Source organism: Papaver somniferum, chromosome 2, assembly GCF_003573695.1.
Source record: "Papaver somniferum cultivar HN1 chromosome 2, ASM357369v1, whole genome shotgun sequence".
NCBI classification, from domain to species: domain Eukaryota; kingdom Viridiplantae; phylum Streptophyta; class Magnoliopsida; order Ranunculales; family Papaveraceae; genus Papaver; species Papaver somniferum.
The window spans coordinates 43890690-43906602 of record NC_039359.1 but is presented as its reverse complement, the minus strand read 5'-3'; the positions used below and the strand labels follow the sequence as shown (position 1 = coordinate 43906602).

Below are 15913 nucleotides of genomic sequence, written 5' to 3'. Positions count from 1 at the left end.
CTCAAGAATAATCAAACTAGGTGCAATCAAGGTTCAACCACTGTTAGTCAATCAAATCAATAAAAACTAAAATAACAATGCAAATTCTAATTTCCCTCCAAAAAAACTATCTAAATACTTATTGATCCCACAAAAGTCTTTAAACTAGCGTACGTAAGAGATTTCACCTAATTAGGTTACTCTCCTCTCCAATATAGTAATACTATTAGTCGGCTACAACAATCATTACAAAATAAAGTGTCTGCCTCAGGATGAGTTTGTAAGAAGATCAAACTTCATTATCTATAGACCAAGGAAATTTGGAAACCAAGAAATTTCCATAACCAAAAATATTTTAAAGATATGAAATAAACACCAATTTTCGGTTTTGTGTAATTCCAACCAATATCATACTGTAATACCGAAATTCCTCTTAGAAGGCAATTCAATATTGGGTTGTATACAAGTATACTTTACTAATATATCTTCCAAAGATATGTTTTACCTGCTTGAAAATAAAATATATACATTCGAAAATCTTAGTAAAAAGATTCTCAAACATTTCGGTTTGGGATCTCACCTTGAGTATCAAGGAATATCTTTGAACAATAAAAGATAAGATTTATATACATGTTCAAATTTCTTACAATGTCGGCATCTTGAACTTTCTTATTTTGCAAACTGAACTTCCAAAATCACACATACCCCAAAGTGTACGTGAGACCGGAAATAGGTTTTTCCATGGGGATCGGTCCAATTATATATCCTCAATAGGTAGGGATCGGTTCTGCTAGAGATACCCAAATAGGTATCGGTCCTGCTAGAGATCCCCGATAGGCACCAATCCATTGATTTCTTTCAACTACGAAACAAGTTTCGTATGTCTACTTTTTAAAACTCATGTAATCAAATACAGTTTTCTGGGAATGACAAAGTTCATTAGACAATCTAGTAATAAGTTACAAATATATTATTTATGTCGCAATTATGAAGTTCAAAAGATAGGCGTTATACTTCGTAATTCAATATATCAAAGTTGTGAAACAACTTGTATACTCTTCCTTAACACTTTGATCATGATAAGATGATCAAGTCTCTTATACTAGAGTTTATATATATATATAAATTCGCATGTTATGTTTTTAATCTAAACGACTTGCAAGTAACATAGATAAAAATGGAAACAGTTCAAGTCTTGTAAAACTAACTTCAAGTAGAAGGATGATGTGTTCGTTGATGTCTATACGTCTTCAGAATCTTCAGGTCTTCAGAGTAATACTTATTTGTCTCAATAAATCTAGACTTCCTAGTCTAACCTAACGAAGTTTACTCTAGTAATTTAATCAAGAAACTTTGAGTTTTGATACTAAAATATGACAACCAACCTTTAAATACAAACGATTGGTGGGTTGAACCAAGCAATACCCTGACAGTCGATTTGTGAGTTTTGATACTTAAGTATCATGCTCTATTCCTAATGCGATACTGACTTTAGTAGACTAGAAATCAAGACATAGTTTTGAACAACTAAAATTGACAACAAGCTTGACATGCCAAAACTTGTGAGTTTGACAGAGTAATGCTCTATAACAATCTCCCGCTTTGCCAATTTAGTAACAAAACTACCAATTACATAAGGATAAAAAAATAAAATAAATTATCTCCGTCTCCGTAATGCATCTTGATTTCTTGAATCTTCAACAATCTTGAATTCTTCATTCTTCAAGTTCTTCCATAGTTCTGCACGTGTTTATTCAACACCTTGTTGTTGAAGATCTGTAGATTATATTAACTTATGTGAATACTCAAGTTAGAGCATTTATAATGGACAATAAATCTACTCAATGGTTGTTATAACAGTGCATAGTATTTTTACCTTCTTCAAAATCCATTTTACCAAGACTTCGAAGCAATATAACAGTGATATTGTTCTCTCTCTTAGTCTATACTTTTTTCTTTTTGCTTGATATGAAGTTTACCTTCATCCATGTAATTCAGTCCCCCTTAGACATTGCTTAGTAAATCCATATGTCTTTGTAGATTTCTATTAAATAATTCTCCCCATTTTTGTCATAAATTGACAAGTGTTTCGAACATGATCACGATGAACTACGCATTAAGAGAACAAGACTAAAGATCCATATCAATTATAGTCGATGATACCATTAAGTTTCGCAACTTAGTACTACATCTAGAAGAGGAAGTTTAAAGTTACTGTCCTCACCTATAAATTCCACTGTCACACTCCCCACAATGATATAGTGTTTAAGCGTGAATCCAAATTGTACTCTCTTCTATTAATATCATTCTCAAAAAGAATGGCAAGAACGACCTTTCTCTATACTAGAGAAGGAGTTGCAATGAACATTAACAAATATGAATTCGTATTCAATATTTTTTCACTTGTCACCAGTTACGAGTAAAGAATCATTTAAATAATAATTTTAGATTTTACAAGAATCCAAAAGGCATATTTATTAGGAGAAAAATCATCATTAAAAATTTGCTCACCTAAGAAATTCTGATACAACCGGTGACGAATATAGAAATTAAAGAAACATATCTATATTCCGTCAGTTAGAACTAGAGAAATAAACTCTTACTAAGCATTATTGTACGATAACCATGAAAATTACACATTGCAATTAGCTATCAAATAGTTTACTCCTCTTTTAGTCGATTACTAACATGAAGGGTAAATACCGTAACTAGTAAGAGAATTATTCATGAGAATACGTTCTATTCATACATCTATGATAAACAAAGACCCATCTCATGAAAAATAAAAATTATGTGATACTTGGCGCATTCAACAAATAATTAAAAGTATAAATGATAATTAGTTAAAATACCATTAGAGTCACAACTGTATTTAAGAGTTATTACAATCCAAAAGAAGTTCAACATACATTTTTCAAATAGGCATACAAGATCAGGAAAAAAAAAGAGCTCAGTAATTTTGCTTATGGATTTTTAGCACTGTTAAATTGGGGGCCCTGGAAAATAATTAGGGGACCCTAGCTACAGGACAAAAAAGGTCATGAAATAGTAATTGGGGGTTATCCCTTATCCCCATTTTTTTTAAATGGATAAACTACCCCTAATCATTAGTGGTAATTAGTGATTAAGTTAAGTTAATTAATTGGTAATTAAATTAGTTAGATTAAAATCTGATGTAAGGAATAAATTTTGATAATTGGAAAATTGTGTTTTTGTGTTGAAGAGATGAAGAAAATGAGTTTTGGGGGGAAATTTAGGTTATTTGAAATGAGTGATTCTAGTGGAAGAAATGATGTAGGTGAAGATTCAAACAACATACATGATTGTGTTGATGGTGAGATTGTCTCAACTAATCCTATGGATTGGATGTTTGATGAAGAGATGTTAATAGAGGAAGCTTTGATAATTGTTGCAAATGAAGATCCTTTTGCTCAAAATGAAGGAACCAATACTCAAAATGAAGAACCCAAAGCTCAAAACAATCAGGTAAACTTCTTATACTCTTCAAATCGCATGAATGGTGCTCCAAGTGGTCGATTCATGGTCACTATGCAGCAGCTCAGTGTGAGAGTCGTTAGGTCGAGTGTGTAATAAACGAACGACCCTTATGAGTCGTTAGTGACTTAACACACAAATATACGACTCCAATATGCAGGTTATGAAAAATCGTCAACCAAGTTTGAAATAATTGACGACTCCGATCTGCAGTTATGAAAAATCGTTAATCTAGTTTGAAAAAGATGACGACTCCATCTTTTAGGTCATCTAGAGTCGTTAACTCAATATATTTAGGACCCAACGACTAAAAAAACCTTTTACTCTCTGTAGCTTTCACTCTAAGGGTCGTTAGTTTAGCATTACTATACACGAAGGACCCTTTCATATTAACTGAGAATCGTTGTTCCGTACGTCTGAAACAATTGACGACTCAAACTTTTTTTTTTTAATAATTTCTGATTTTCTAGTAACATTTCATTGAATCATAAAAGTCATACATCTTTCATAGGTTTAAATACAATACATGATAACAATGCACTTCTACACTCAATCATAAATCATGTAATTATACATGGTTCCATTGAAGATAAAGTAGCAATCATGTAACTCAAACTTTTTCCCACGAAGCACCTCGTAGTATCCATACACCTTCTTCATCTGAAAACGCAAACGCAAACATACTTAGTTAGTATTGATCAAAGCTTTTGATAAGGTTTACCTCTTGTTTAAATACTTACTCTTATAACACTCAACATATACGGAAAGGCTTCCCTTACGGTCGTAAATTCTCTTTTCAAAACATCACACTCGAATTTTATCTCCTTGAAGCGTTCCTTGACTTGTTTCAAAGACCTTGAGTTGCGATTTCCGTCCAACGCCACAAAAACGATGAATACGCGGTTCCACCAATCATCCAATGTTTCATCAATGTCTTTGTCTAGACTTTCAAAGTGGTTTATGACTGTTTTCCAAGCTCTTGTAATGGCACAATTCTCTTCGGAAGTGTAGGGAGTCACGGTGTTTCTCTTTTTTTCCTCTTGGATGATGAATAAATGAGAAGGAGAAGAGAAGGTTGATAATTATGGTGTTGGTAAGGAAGAGGTGAGATATGGGTCTGTATTTATAGAATTGAACGAGCCAACTGCCTCAACCACATTTGGTAGAGTTTAATTCACCAATAAATGCTAGTTGTATCTTGAGTCGTTAATATGTTACATTTACAACTAAACGACTCTTAGAGTCTCTATATTATGTCGTCAGGTTGGACATATAGAACTGAACGACTTTAGAAGAAAACTTAGCAGAATGGTATATATATGTTAGTACAGAGTCGTTAGTTTATGTTGGGAGTCGTCAAATGATCTTAAAGTGTCGGCAATTCACGTTTTAGCAGATTGACGACACTTGTATAATGCTCATATTTCTAACACAAAAGTCGTTAATCTGCAAAAGATTGGTTAAAAATTTTATATGGTGTCGGCAACCTGCAAAAGATTGGTTGACGACACTTGGGATGGAAAAGATGATTTGTGAAGGGTCATCATTTTTTATTTATGTCCATGACGACCCTTGTTTGGAATATTTATGGTTGAACAAGTATTATTAAATTGAAAACATACATGTACTATGAAATGAAATATAAGGAAAAAACATAAAATTGTTCAATACATTGCGCTAGAAAATGTATACGAGATTAATTATATTGGGAGAATTGCCATTCAACTTCCTCCAAGAGAGTGTAGCAGTCCTCGTGAAAAAACTCATGGCCGTACCTTAATTCGTATTGGGTCCAACCCAAAGAACACTGGAAAAACAATTATTTTAATAAGTTAGTGTTGTTGAATGATCATAACCAAATAAATAATTTTTTGATGAACGGCTTATTTATTCACAAACTTACTCTACTCACGCGGTCTTCGTTTGGCATAGCGTCCTTACGAGCTTTCAATTCGTTTCTCAGCAATACGCATTCATTGTATAAATAAGCGTACCTTTCCCCTTATCTGCGGGAGCGTCCTCCTATAACGATTTCCGTTTAGTGCTATAAACCTTAAACACACGTTTCCACCAAGCATTGGTGTTTTGATCATGCCCAAGGTAAGGCCTTCTTGTTGGGTCTTCGTTACTGGTCACCCATTGCGCTTCCTCAACGGAGTGCTTTGTGAGAGTGGTGTGTGCTCTAACAATAACAACATCTTCTAGATTATTGAACGGAGTTGGAGCCATTTTTAGTGTTTGAAAGTGATGGGTGACTGATTTAGGAAGATTGAAAGTGATGGGTGAATAAGTTTGGAAGAGATATGTCTCTATTTATAGCAAAAATGTACTCAACGTCTAATATTTTTTTGAATAAAACCGTTACTTTTTTTTTTTTCAAAAAATAGCAATAAATACTCCTAGGAATCAAACATATCTTTGATTTTGAAATTCTGCATTAACTGCATGTAGAGTCAGCATAGGTTATATATATAACCTAACCACCACTTAGTATGTTTAGAGTCGTTAATATAATTTGTGAAGAGTCGTCATTTGGGCATATAAGATCTGGACGACCCTCTGTTGATGGTTTTGTTTTTTGTTTTTTAGTTGGTAGTACGACAAAGCTCCCATCCAAAACCGGTATCTACATTGGGTCCGGATACCTCCCAACACTATATGACTGATTTGGTACGTTTACCTTATCCGAATCGATATATTTATATATTCAAATAATTTTATTAGTGATCTCATGGTTGTATAATTTAATTGTTTGCTCAATGTAGACATGGGAAACCAAGGATGACATCAAGGAATGGCTTATCCCTAAGGAAAAAGAGAAGATGTGTGTGGTTGTTCAAAGTAGACACGTCGATTATAACAAGATGGAAATGGTATGGGAGAGAGCGGTTAAGAAGGGAGAAAGTCACAAAGGCAAGAATTACAAGTATGAGATGAAGACGACTAGGGTCTACATAACAAATTCGAAGAAGTGTGAATGCCCGTTCAGGATTGTTTTCAAAATACGTCATGAAGCCGATCTATTCCGATTGTATAGTATTCCAAACGGTCGTCACAACCATGATCCACCCATAAGTTTATATGGACACACATCATATGCCCGGTTGAAACCACATCAAATGGATAGAGTTAGGCAGATGAAGGGATTTAGACCACTTAAGATCCTAAATGCAATAAGGGTGGAAGATAAGGATAAATTGTCCACTATTTCCACAATCAACGCCGCCAAAGCAACGATTAAGAGAACCGAATGGAATGGTAGGTTGATTATGCAACCATCAGAGTGGTTAGCGGAAACACTTAACTACGCCATGCAAACTAAGGTGGGTCCGGATGAGAAAGTGACTCATATTTTTCTTACACATCCAAGGATGATGGATTTGGCTCAGTGTTTTTACCAGGTTCTCTTTATAGATTGCACCTATAAGACAAACAAGTATAACATGCCGATGTTGAACGTGGTAAGCCATACTTCGGATAAAAACTCATTCACCATTGCATGGTGCTTTATGGAAAAATAAGAAATAAAGGACTATGTTTGGGCGTTGGAACAAGTGAGGTTGATTTACCGTGGAGAAGAAACGCCGCAGGTTATACTTACGGATAAATTTTTTGCAATTATGAGTGTCGTTCGTCAAGTCTTTCCACTTGCTCAACAATTTATTTGTACGTGGCGCATCCAAAACAATCTTTTTTTCTAATTGCAAGAATCAAATCCAAAAGATCCATACTAAGAAGGGTAATCAACGTTCTAAGGAGGAATATGAGCGTTTAAGTAAACTTTCCAAAAAAGAGCGAGCGGAAGAGAAAAAGAAAGAAAAGGAAAAATATGATGAAGAGGGGGATCTATGGAAAGTTTATTGCGAGGATTGGGACTATTTGGCTCATTCGAAAACAGAGGTTAAGTATTATGCTAACTTGTAGAAGTTTATTGATGTTTGGAGCACGAATCATAAGAAGGTTGTTGAGTATTGCCTGAATACATGGTTGAATCTTTGGAAGGAGAAGTTTGTTTATGCATGGACCAATAAATACAAGCACTTCAAAAATGAGTCTACAAGTCTTGCAGAGCAGTCTCACGGGCGTTTGAAAAAAAATATGGATCAAAATAGGGGTGGGGTAGTTACGGTACAAGAAGCTATTCACGAGCACACAGAGGATGACCTAAGAAAAATAGTCACTCAGATGGAGTTGAGTAAAGACCGTTTTTTGATGAAACACATAAGGGACAAAGCTTTGTTACGGTTGGTAGCACACCAAGTATCATGGTGGGAAATTAACTATATGATGGATGAGCTTATAGATTTTAGAGCTAAAGTGGAGGACGAAAAGATGATGAAGACGAAGTGTAATTGTACAACCGATATTTGGCTCTGCCTCCCTTGTAAATATAAACTTAGTGGGTACAAAGATTACATTCATCTTGAAGATATCGATCCATTCTGGCAGCAACTTTCATTCATCCCAAAGCCCACGGGTTTAGCCGATGAAGAATTTGGAGACTTGGAGATTGGCAAGTACATCAACGAAAAATACTGAAAAATGAATTGTGCAGGAAGACACATTTTGGTTGCTAACTTGTGGCCGGCGTCCCATAAGAGCTTGGGGTTTGAAGAAGAGCCAATCAAACAAAAACCACCCGGAAGACCAACAACTAAAATGTCATTTAGAGAAACTGTTAACAATGACAAGAGTTGCGATAGAGACCTATCACGTCATGATCATGTCCAGGCAGAATATGAGGATTACGAAAAGTCTTTCATTCCTAAGAAACGAGGTTGGTCAAAAAACCAAGAAAATGAAGATATGGATATTGTTGAGTATGCGGTCGATACTGATGTAGTTTTTCAAGTGGTAAATAAAGTCCGTTCAAAGACTTGTAGATATTGATTTTAGACTCAATACTAGAAAATATATACAAAATACTGTCACGATATCGAGAGGTACCGAGACTCAAGATTCCACCAATTCTCATATTCATGTGGTTCAACTATCAATTCCAGACAATTATATCTCATAACATAATGAATATTGACTCTTTATTCTTTGCCAAGGTAGATTTTATAAAAGATTGACTGTAAATCACAAGCATGACGTATCAAAAATACTAAGACCAAGCATACTCCATCAAACAAAATCACAATCAATTAACAAAAATCATGAATCAATTTAAAATAGTGCAAAAGTCATAAAGGAATTAAATAGATTTACCACACGCGGAGAGAATGGCTTCCTCCATCACCCCAGTGTTGGGGTTTTAGCTCTTCATGGTGAAAACACGCTCAAAATAATAATCCATAGCTCAAAAAGGTATTTTATTGAAGAAGAGGTATAAAGCAGTGTGTTTGTAACAATTGTAATTGTTAAAAAACCCACTGTTACAGAGAACCCTAACAGAACTGTTGCGAACTCAGAATAATTGTTGGAAAAAATTGTTACAAAGCTATTGAGTTTGAAAGTATAGATCACGGTTTCTACGACTGTCCAACTGGGTCCTATGTTCTTCAGCTCGTCTTCTTCTTCACCAGCAGAGAAGATACTCTGCAACTTCTCCTGCAGCTCCGACGTCTCCTCCGCTTCACCCCCCAAAACTCTCTTCTTTTGGCCTTGGACTCTAACCACCGTATATATACTCAACAGGACAATCAAATCTCGGTGAAAACTATGGTTTCTTTCGTCAAAAGTCTCGGAAATTTTCCTTTTCTAGTTCTTCTCTTATGCGGTTTCCAGCTCTTTACAAACCCTAAAGATAGAATGAAATCTGTATAGAATATTTCTTTCTTTCCTCTCACGTATCTTTCCTTCTTTCAAACCCGACACAGGATAATATCTTCATATCCCCTATTTTGTTGTCGCGAAAATCAACTGCCAAACTTTGTCACACAGACTCGAGCTCTTATTGCCCCTCCTCAGACTCACCACTGGCTGCAACAGCAGTACCCGAAGCAATCAAACTACGGAAAATATCTGAGTATATCTCTTCCTAACATATCCAAACAATCCCGTGAATATCTGTGTCCCTCTCACGTCTTCTGTTTTAGGAAATTCAGTGAAACTTGCCTTCTTTTCACTACTGGATATCCTTACTGACCCTATTAACTCATAACAAGCCCAATCAAATCCAACCGATCCAGAAAATCCGAGTAAATTTCGCTCAAATCACATTCAGACAATTACACAGGTGGTAGAAAAGTTTCCCGCCAAATTTGATTTTTCAAACGGAGATGATAACCTCCCCTATCCAGCAGTGGTTTCCCTTTAGCAGCTGCCTGAAAACGGATGCCCCTTATCCAAAGTGAGAGTCCGTATAGTAATTTTCTCCCGCGAGCGAAAAAACCACTTTTTTAGCCAATTTCGCCGCAAAAGCTTATTTCTCCAAAAATACCTACAGGGACATAAAAAGCCATAATAAATATAAAATCGAGTACTAATAATATATACAATTGAGATTATATAAGACACAAAAATGTGCCTATAAAATACCCCCAAACTTATTATTTGCTAGTCCTCGAGTAAATTAAATAAAATAAAATCCTAACTCATTGACGCAGGCATCGTCGATTGCATTTAGCGTATGCAATAAGCCTTTAAACCCCTAAGTGTCCCTAGTGGCGGAGTGTTGTCTCCGGAGGTCTTACAAGAGATATACCCACAAAACCTTTACACTCCAGACCCTAGCTATCTAGGAAGAACCTTGGAAGTCACTAAAGAATCTCCTTGGTTGGCATACTTATTGACTACAATAAGGAAGTACCCTGATGCGAAATTCCAATTGTTGTACACGAGTTTGCACTCAAGCATACTAAAATTCATATAAAGTGACAGAGCTACTCAGATAGTCGCACTATGGACATCAATATCCGGAGTCAAAACTAATCACATGGATAGATCAAGAAGATGGATATAGAAAAACATAGATGGTTTTGATGTTTACTAAGTGAACGGCGTTTCCCATATCTGTCTTAAGGCCTCCGCCAAAATGAACCTATCCTAATGGCTTGAGATACTAGTCTGACTAATATCAATACACTGGCATATACAAGGGAACCAGTGGTCGATAACCTAACTCTAGGTCAACACAACTGGCATATACAAGGGTACCAGTGGTCGACTTTATTGAATTTATTCCTTTTTGTCAAATGGTCTGGTCTCAATTTTTTTTTATTTTTTTTTTCATCTCTCTTTTTTTTTTCTTTTTATTTTTCTTTTTCTTTTTCAACTTTTTTTTTTTTGCATGGTATCTCAATCACTCTAATTCACCCTAGCATTGGTAACAACTTGAATCGTGAGTCCCCACCTAATCACTTAGAGAAACATAGTTTAAAAACAAAACAAAATAAAAAATAGAAGTGACAAGGACTCAACGAGATATGGCGAAACTACCATGTTATTTCTAACACCTGAGCTCTGTGATTTTATGAATAGACTCTTCCAGATGTTTCCATCTAATCAGATTGGTTCCTCAACTCCTACGATCAAAATGCTTCCATCCACTTAGATTAGTTAGTCCAATCCTCAATAGGCATAAATTTCTAGGTTCTGGAGTTTATTTATTCATACTGCAACTAAAAAGTTTCCCCCATACCCCAAAACTTAAATCTAACATTGTCCTCAATGTTCTAAAGATAAAATTAAAAGCATGAACAAGGAGAAACTGTTACCATTTGAAGAAAAAGAGATAAGGAAAGATATTACCATGTTGCATGAGATTGGGTTACCTCCCAAAAAGTGCTAAATTTAAAGTCTTCAGCGAGACGTCAAATACCACAAAATGGCTAATTACCTTTCAAATCATATATCAATAGTCGAAACAACTGTGGGTCAACAAAAGAAAATAAAATTGCCACAATTATCAGACAACTGCACCAAATCAGAAAAATGAACATACATGGCACATCCTCATCCAAGGTTTCCTGCAAGACAACTGGGTTTTTCTGTTGTGCCCATTTGGGCTTCATATGAGTGTCTTGACAAATTGACTCATTCGAACAACAAGTCTTTAGAATTTCCTCCTGGAAAATATTAGGAGGATCCGGTTGCAGAGTCGGAAGTGACTCAAGTAATACCTCAGTTAAACTAGGCTCGAATCCCAAGTTAGGGACTTCTAATGGGGATAATTGACCATTACTACCCCCAAACTTAGGGTAGTCAGTATTCTCGGACAAACCTCTAACTATTGGTTGAATTTCTGGATCCTCAGAGTCTTTAACCGTTGAAAGACAAATGACGACTCTTAAAACAAAATTGACGACCTAAATTTTTTTTAATTTTTTCCTGGACGACCCTTGTTAATAAATTGACGACCCTCAATTTTTTTTTTCCTTGACAAGCATTAAAAAGTTTTAGATAGAGGATCTACATAGTTATAGAAAGAAGTCGTTAATTTAACCAGTGGGTCGTTAGTAGAGAGTCGTTAACCGTTCATATAAGTGCTAACGACCCTTGAATAAAATCAGCCAGAGAGGTGGTTTGGTCTACGGGTGAGTCATTTGTCTATAAAAAATGTCTTGACGACTCTAGCACTGACTTTATTTTCACAGGTATTGAGTCGTTGCTCTGCAAAATATTTGTTGACGACTCTAATTCTCATATTTAGAGTCATCGATCTGCAAAACATTTGCTGCCGACTCAAACAACAAGTTGTCATATTTTCCAGATTTTCACATCATTTGAACATTCATATAAGCACAACAACTTCTAAACAACATGCTAAATTGTTAGGAAACCCAATCCACACAAGATATCGATAGTACGAACTACAGAAAATAGTTGTATCCAAGAAAGACGTAAGTTAAAGTCGATAATATTAAAAGACATAAGTTATAGATGTTAAACCATACACTTTAAAGTTCTAGACATAAGTTCTTCTCACCCACTACTACCACCTCGACATCGACCTCTCTGACTTCCCTGACTTGATGATGTCCGATTTTTCTTTGAAGGACCTTGTCCAGGACTGCCCCTTTGAGAACCACCTTCTTCTCCACTACCTTGATCATCACCATCTCCCTTTTGAGCACGTTCTTGTGTTAGTTGGCTAGTTGTTCTCCTTGTCCTCTTACATTGCTTTTCCAGATCAACAAACATTTTCTTTGCTTGTGGATTTTCAATGTGTTGGAAGTACTCAACGTACATGTGACTTTGCTCAGTTTCTATCACTTCTCCTTTATCGTCTTCGCAACAAAATGACTTCATAAAAATCTTCACTCGTTCCCTATATTTGCATTCAAATACCGGTTAAGATTAACATAATTAAAACTGTATGTAAATGATTAACACAATTCGAAAAATAAGTACTTACCACAAGCTTAAGAATAGAAGAGTCATCTCTAGTGTCGGCTGTAGAAGAAGCGGAAGATGCTTTGTTGCTCCTCCTACCCGTAGTCTGATCAATCCTTATCACTCTAGCGTGGGAGAAGCCTTAATAACATGTCATGTAATCATCGGTTACCTCATGACCTTCATTAACATGCTCCCACCAAGATATTTCTACCCTACTAGTACCCAAATGCCTATTATTCCAATGCTCAGTCTTAGGCTCAGGTTCGTAAGCAACAACCAACGCCTTTTTGTCCGCCTTGCGTTTCTTTAATTTATATTTGAACGGTGGTACATAATCCTCATCGGGTGAATCTTGAATATACCCAAGATGACACATTACTCTATGCGGATTGTACATTGAGTATCAATAAGGGTAAAACAAGGGCCATGGAAATATGCAAGATCTTGCAATCCTCCTACTCTATCTTCCTTGTAGGGATCAAAGGTTACCACTTTGGCTGTCATGTTGTCCAATTTTTGGCGCATGGCTAGCAACTTCAACTTATGCGCTTCATCCTTATCCTGACTTCCAGTGTACGTGTATCGGGTTCCTCTTGGTTTAGTATTGTTCCATGTTGGATGCAATTGGATGTCTCCATCGCCTTTGATCAATGAGGGGAAATGATCGTAAATCCACACCTGAAACAGCATCAAAACAATAAAAATAATGTTAAATCTAAAAATATAGAACAACAAATACTACGAACAACGAACAAATTTGATAACTCAAATTACCTGAAGTAAAGCCAAATTCCCGTTCATTTGAGAAGTTCTTTCCCGGGATGCCTTTGCTAGATGACCGTTCAAATGTGCTACTATGGCAGTCTCCCACGAATATTTACTCACCTCCTCCAAGGGATCCAAAAGTTGAAGAAGGTTAACGCTGACTCTGTTTCCTTTGCTATCGGGAAACATAACCGAAACAAGGACATACAAAAAGTATGCGGCTGCCGTCGCACGAACTTCAAAATCAGAGAGTAGTTCATTGTCTCCGTCTTTCTCAAGTGACCCCGCATACATATTTCTAATCTCAATAAGTTTAAACTCTTTCTTTGGGTACTTCTTTCCCATCACAAAGAGGCCATACGTCTTCTTTCATCCCATCCAAACAACTTCTCCGTCAATTCATAAAAAAAAATTCGATCTAGGTTTTTCTTGAACTTGTCTTCTGTGGATTTTCCCTCAATCTGAAATCCTAGAATCTGTTCTGCGTCTTCGGGAATCAATGTCATCTGGCCAAAAGGGAATTGGAATGTATCGACTTCGCCGTAAAACCTCTCAGTAAAACATGATACTGCAGCCTTGTCCTATGCAATAACGGAGTTTTGAACGGCAGCATACAAACCTGAGTTTTCAACAATGGCTCTTACTCTTGGACATTCACCTTATAGGGGCCATTTTTTCATTTTTGCATAAGAAGATTGGTGTATAAAAAGACGTGTGGCATTCTTATGATCCTACGAAAGACAAACAAATAGAATTAAAACATACGAAATTAAATATCAACAAATCATATGAAAATCAAAGTTGAGATTGTTACAATTGTCTCATTGATGGTACGGGTCCACGAGCTATCATATTCGAATAGAACTTTGCCGCCATCTTTAGGTTCACCTCTGGCTTTCCCACCGGGTAGACGAGTAAGCTGCAAACGCATGGGTGGAATGTGTCGCGCGCTTGGTTTATTTAGGACTTTCTCCTTCGGCTTCGGCTGTGGTGGTTGCGCAACATCCTCCTGAATCTCCTCATCATCATCATCACCGCTACTACCATCATTACCATCATCCTCATCATCCTCTTCATCACTGCTACTACCACCATTTACATCCTCATCATCATCATTACCTTGATCATCATTACCTTGATCCCCCTCTTCCTCTATCTCTGCCACCTCATTACCACCATTCAATCCATCACCACCATCACCACCATTCCCTCCATGGCCAACATTACTTTGATCACCATCCTCCTCATCATCATAAGCATTATATTCACCTACTAAAGGAATTTCTTCATGTTTCGTGACTTCTTCTTCTTCATCGCTTGGGGTTGTAGATATAACAGCAGATGATGAAGACGACGATCTAGAGGAATCAGCACATGGTTCTCTAGGTTGGCGGATAATTAGGGCTACCTCACTCAGTTTTTTTCCTCGTAATAGACCCGCATTTAGGCATTTTTGGTTGCGGGGAAGTCTGGATGGAGGAGTTACCAAGACATTCTTATCCTTTTTATTCTTGTTACTGAAAGGCCAACAACAAAAATATTTAAGAGTCGTCAGAAAAAATTCCTAAAATAAACGTCTCTTACAAAAACTGACGACTCCATGTATATCATTAACGATTTTCAGTTAATGCTTAACGATACAAGCAATTTTTTTTAACGATTCTTCCTATTTTATAGACAGAAGACCAAATATGTGTAGTGCAGATTCGTTTACTTCTAAAATTGGTCGTCCACAAAAGTCGTTAACTTATTCCAATTATGTGGACGACTTTTTCATTATTTGGGACAAAGTGGTGGTTTGGAAAATCACGGAGTCGTTGACTAATAAAAATGGTCGTCAGAATAAATCACACATGGGTCGTTTTCACCTAAACAATTGGTTAACGATTTCTTGATGATTTCAACATGCATGTCAAAAATAGTTAACAAAAAACAATTGGTTAACGATTCTAACCTAAAAAAAAAACCTACAACAGGAATCATTTTCTCCGCCACCCTAATGGTTGACGATTTCTCCGAAGTCCAACATGCATAACAAAAATCGTTAACCAAATATGAAAAATCGTTAAGCAAAGATGAAAAATCGTTAGACATTCAAACTTACTGATTAACGGTTGCCATTCTGAGAAATCAATTTCTTCGATTCAAACCCTAATTTTCAGAAGAACATCAAATTAAACTGAAACCCAAGTTAGAGTTGGGGCTTTTAAAGGACATACCATCTAATTGGAGCCATTTGTTTGTCCGGAGGTTTTGATTTCTTACTTGTATTTGAATACTCCTTCGCCGCTTTAACGGTATCAACGAGATTGGGAATTTGACTGGCTAGTCTCGCAGTCTGCTTCGTACGTGAAGTTAATCGTCGATTAAAGTTTTCGCATCGACGATTTCG

The 15913-nt window shown here is 36.3% G+C and overlaps 1 protein-coding gene across 1 annotated transcript; it reads right to left on the bottom strand.

The window, feature by feature from the left end:
* Positions 1 to 12353: 12353 nt before the first annotated feature.
* Positions 12354 to 15504, bottom strand: LOC113350898 (nonsense-mediated mRNA decay protein 2-like). The gene is made up of 5 exons (XM_026595001.1): positions 15493 to 15504; positions 14336 to 15085; positions 13531 to 14252; positions 12776 to 13434; positions 12354 to 12688 (listed from the first exon to the last, which is right to left on the bottom strand). The coding sequence occupies exons 1-3, from the start codon at positions 15502 to 15504 to the stop codon at positions 14181 to 14183; spliced, it is 834 nt and encodes a 277-aa protein (XP_026450786.1). The 3' UTR covers positions 12354 to 12688; positions 12776 to 13434; positions 13531 to 14180.
* Positions 15505 to 15913: the final 409 nt, after the last annotated feature.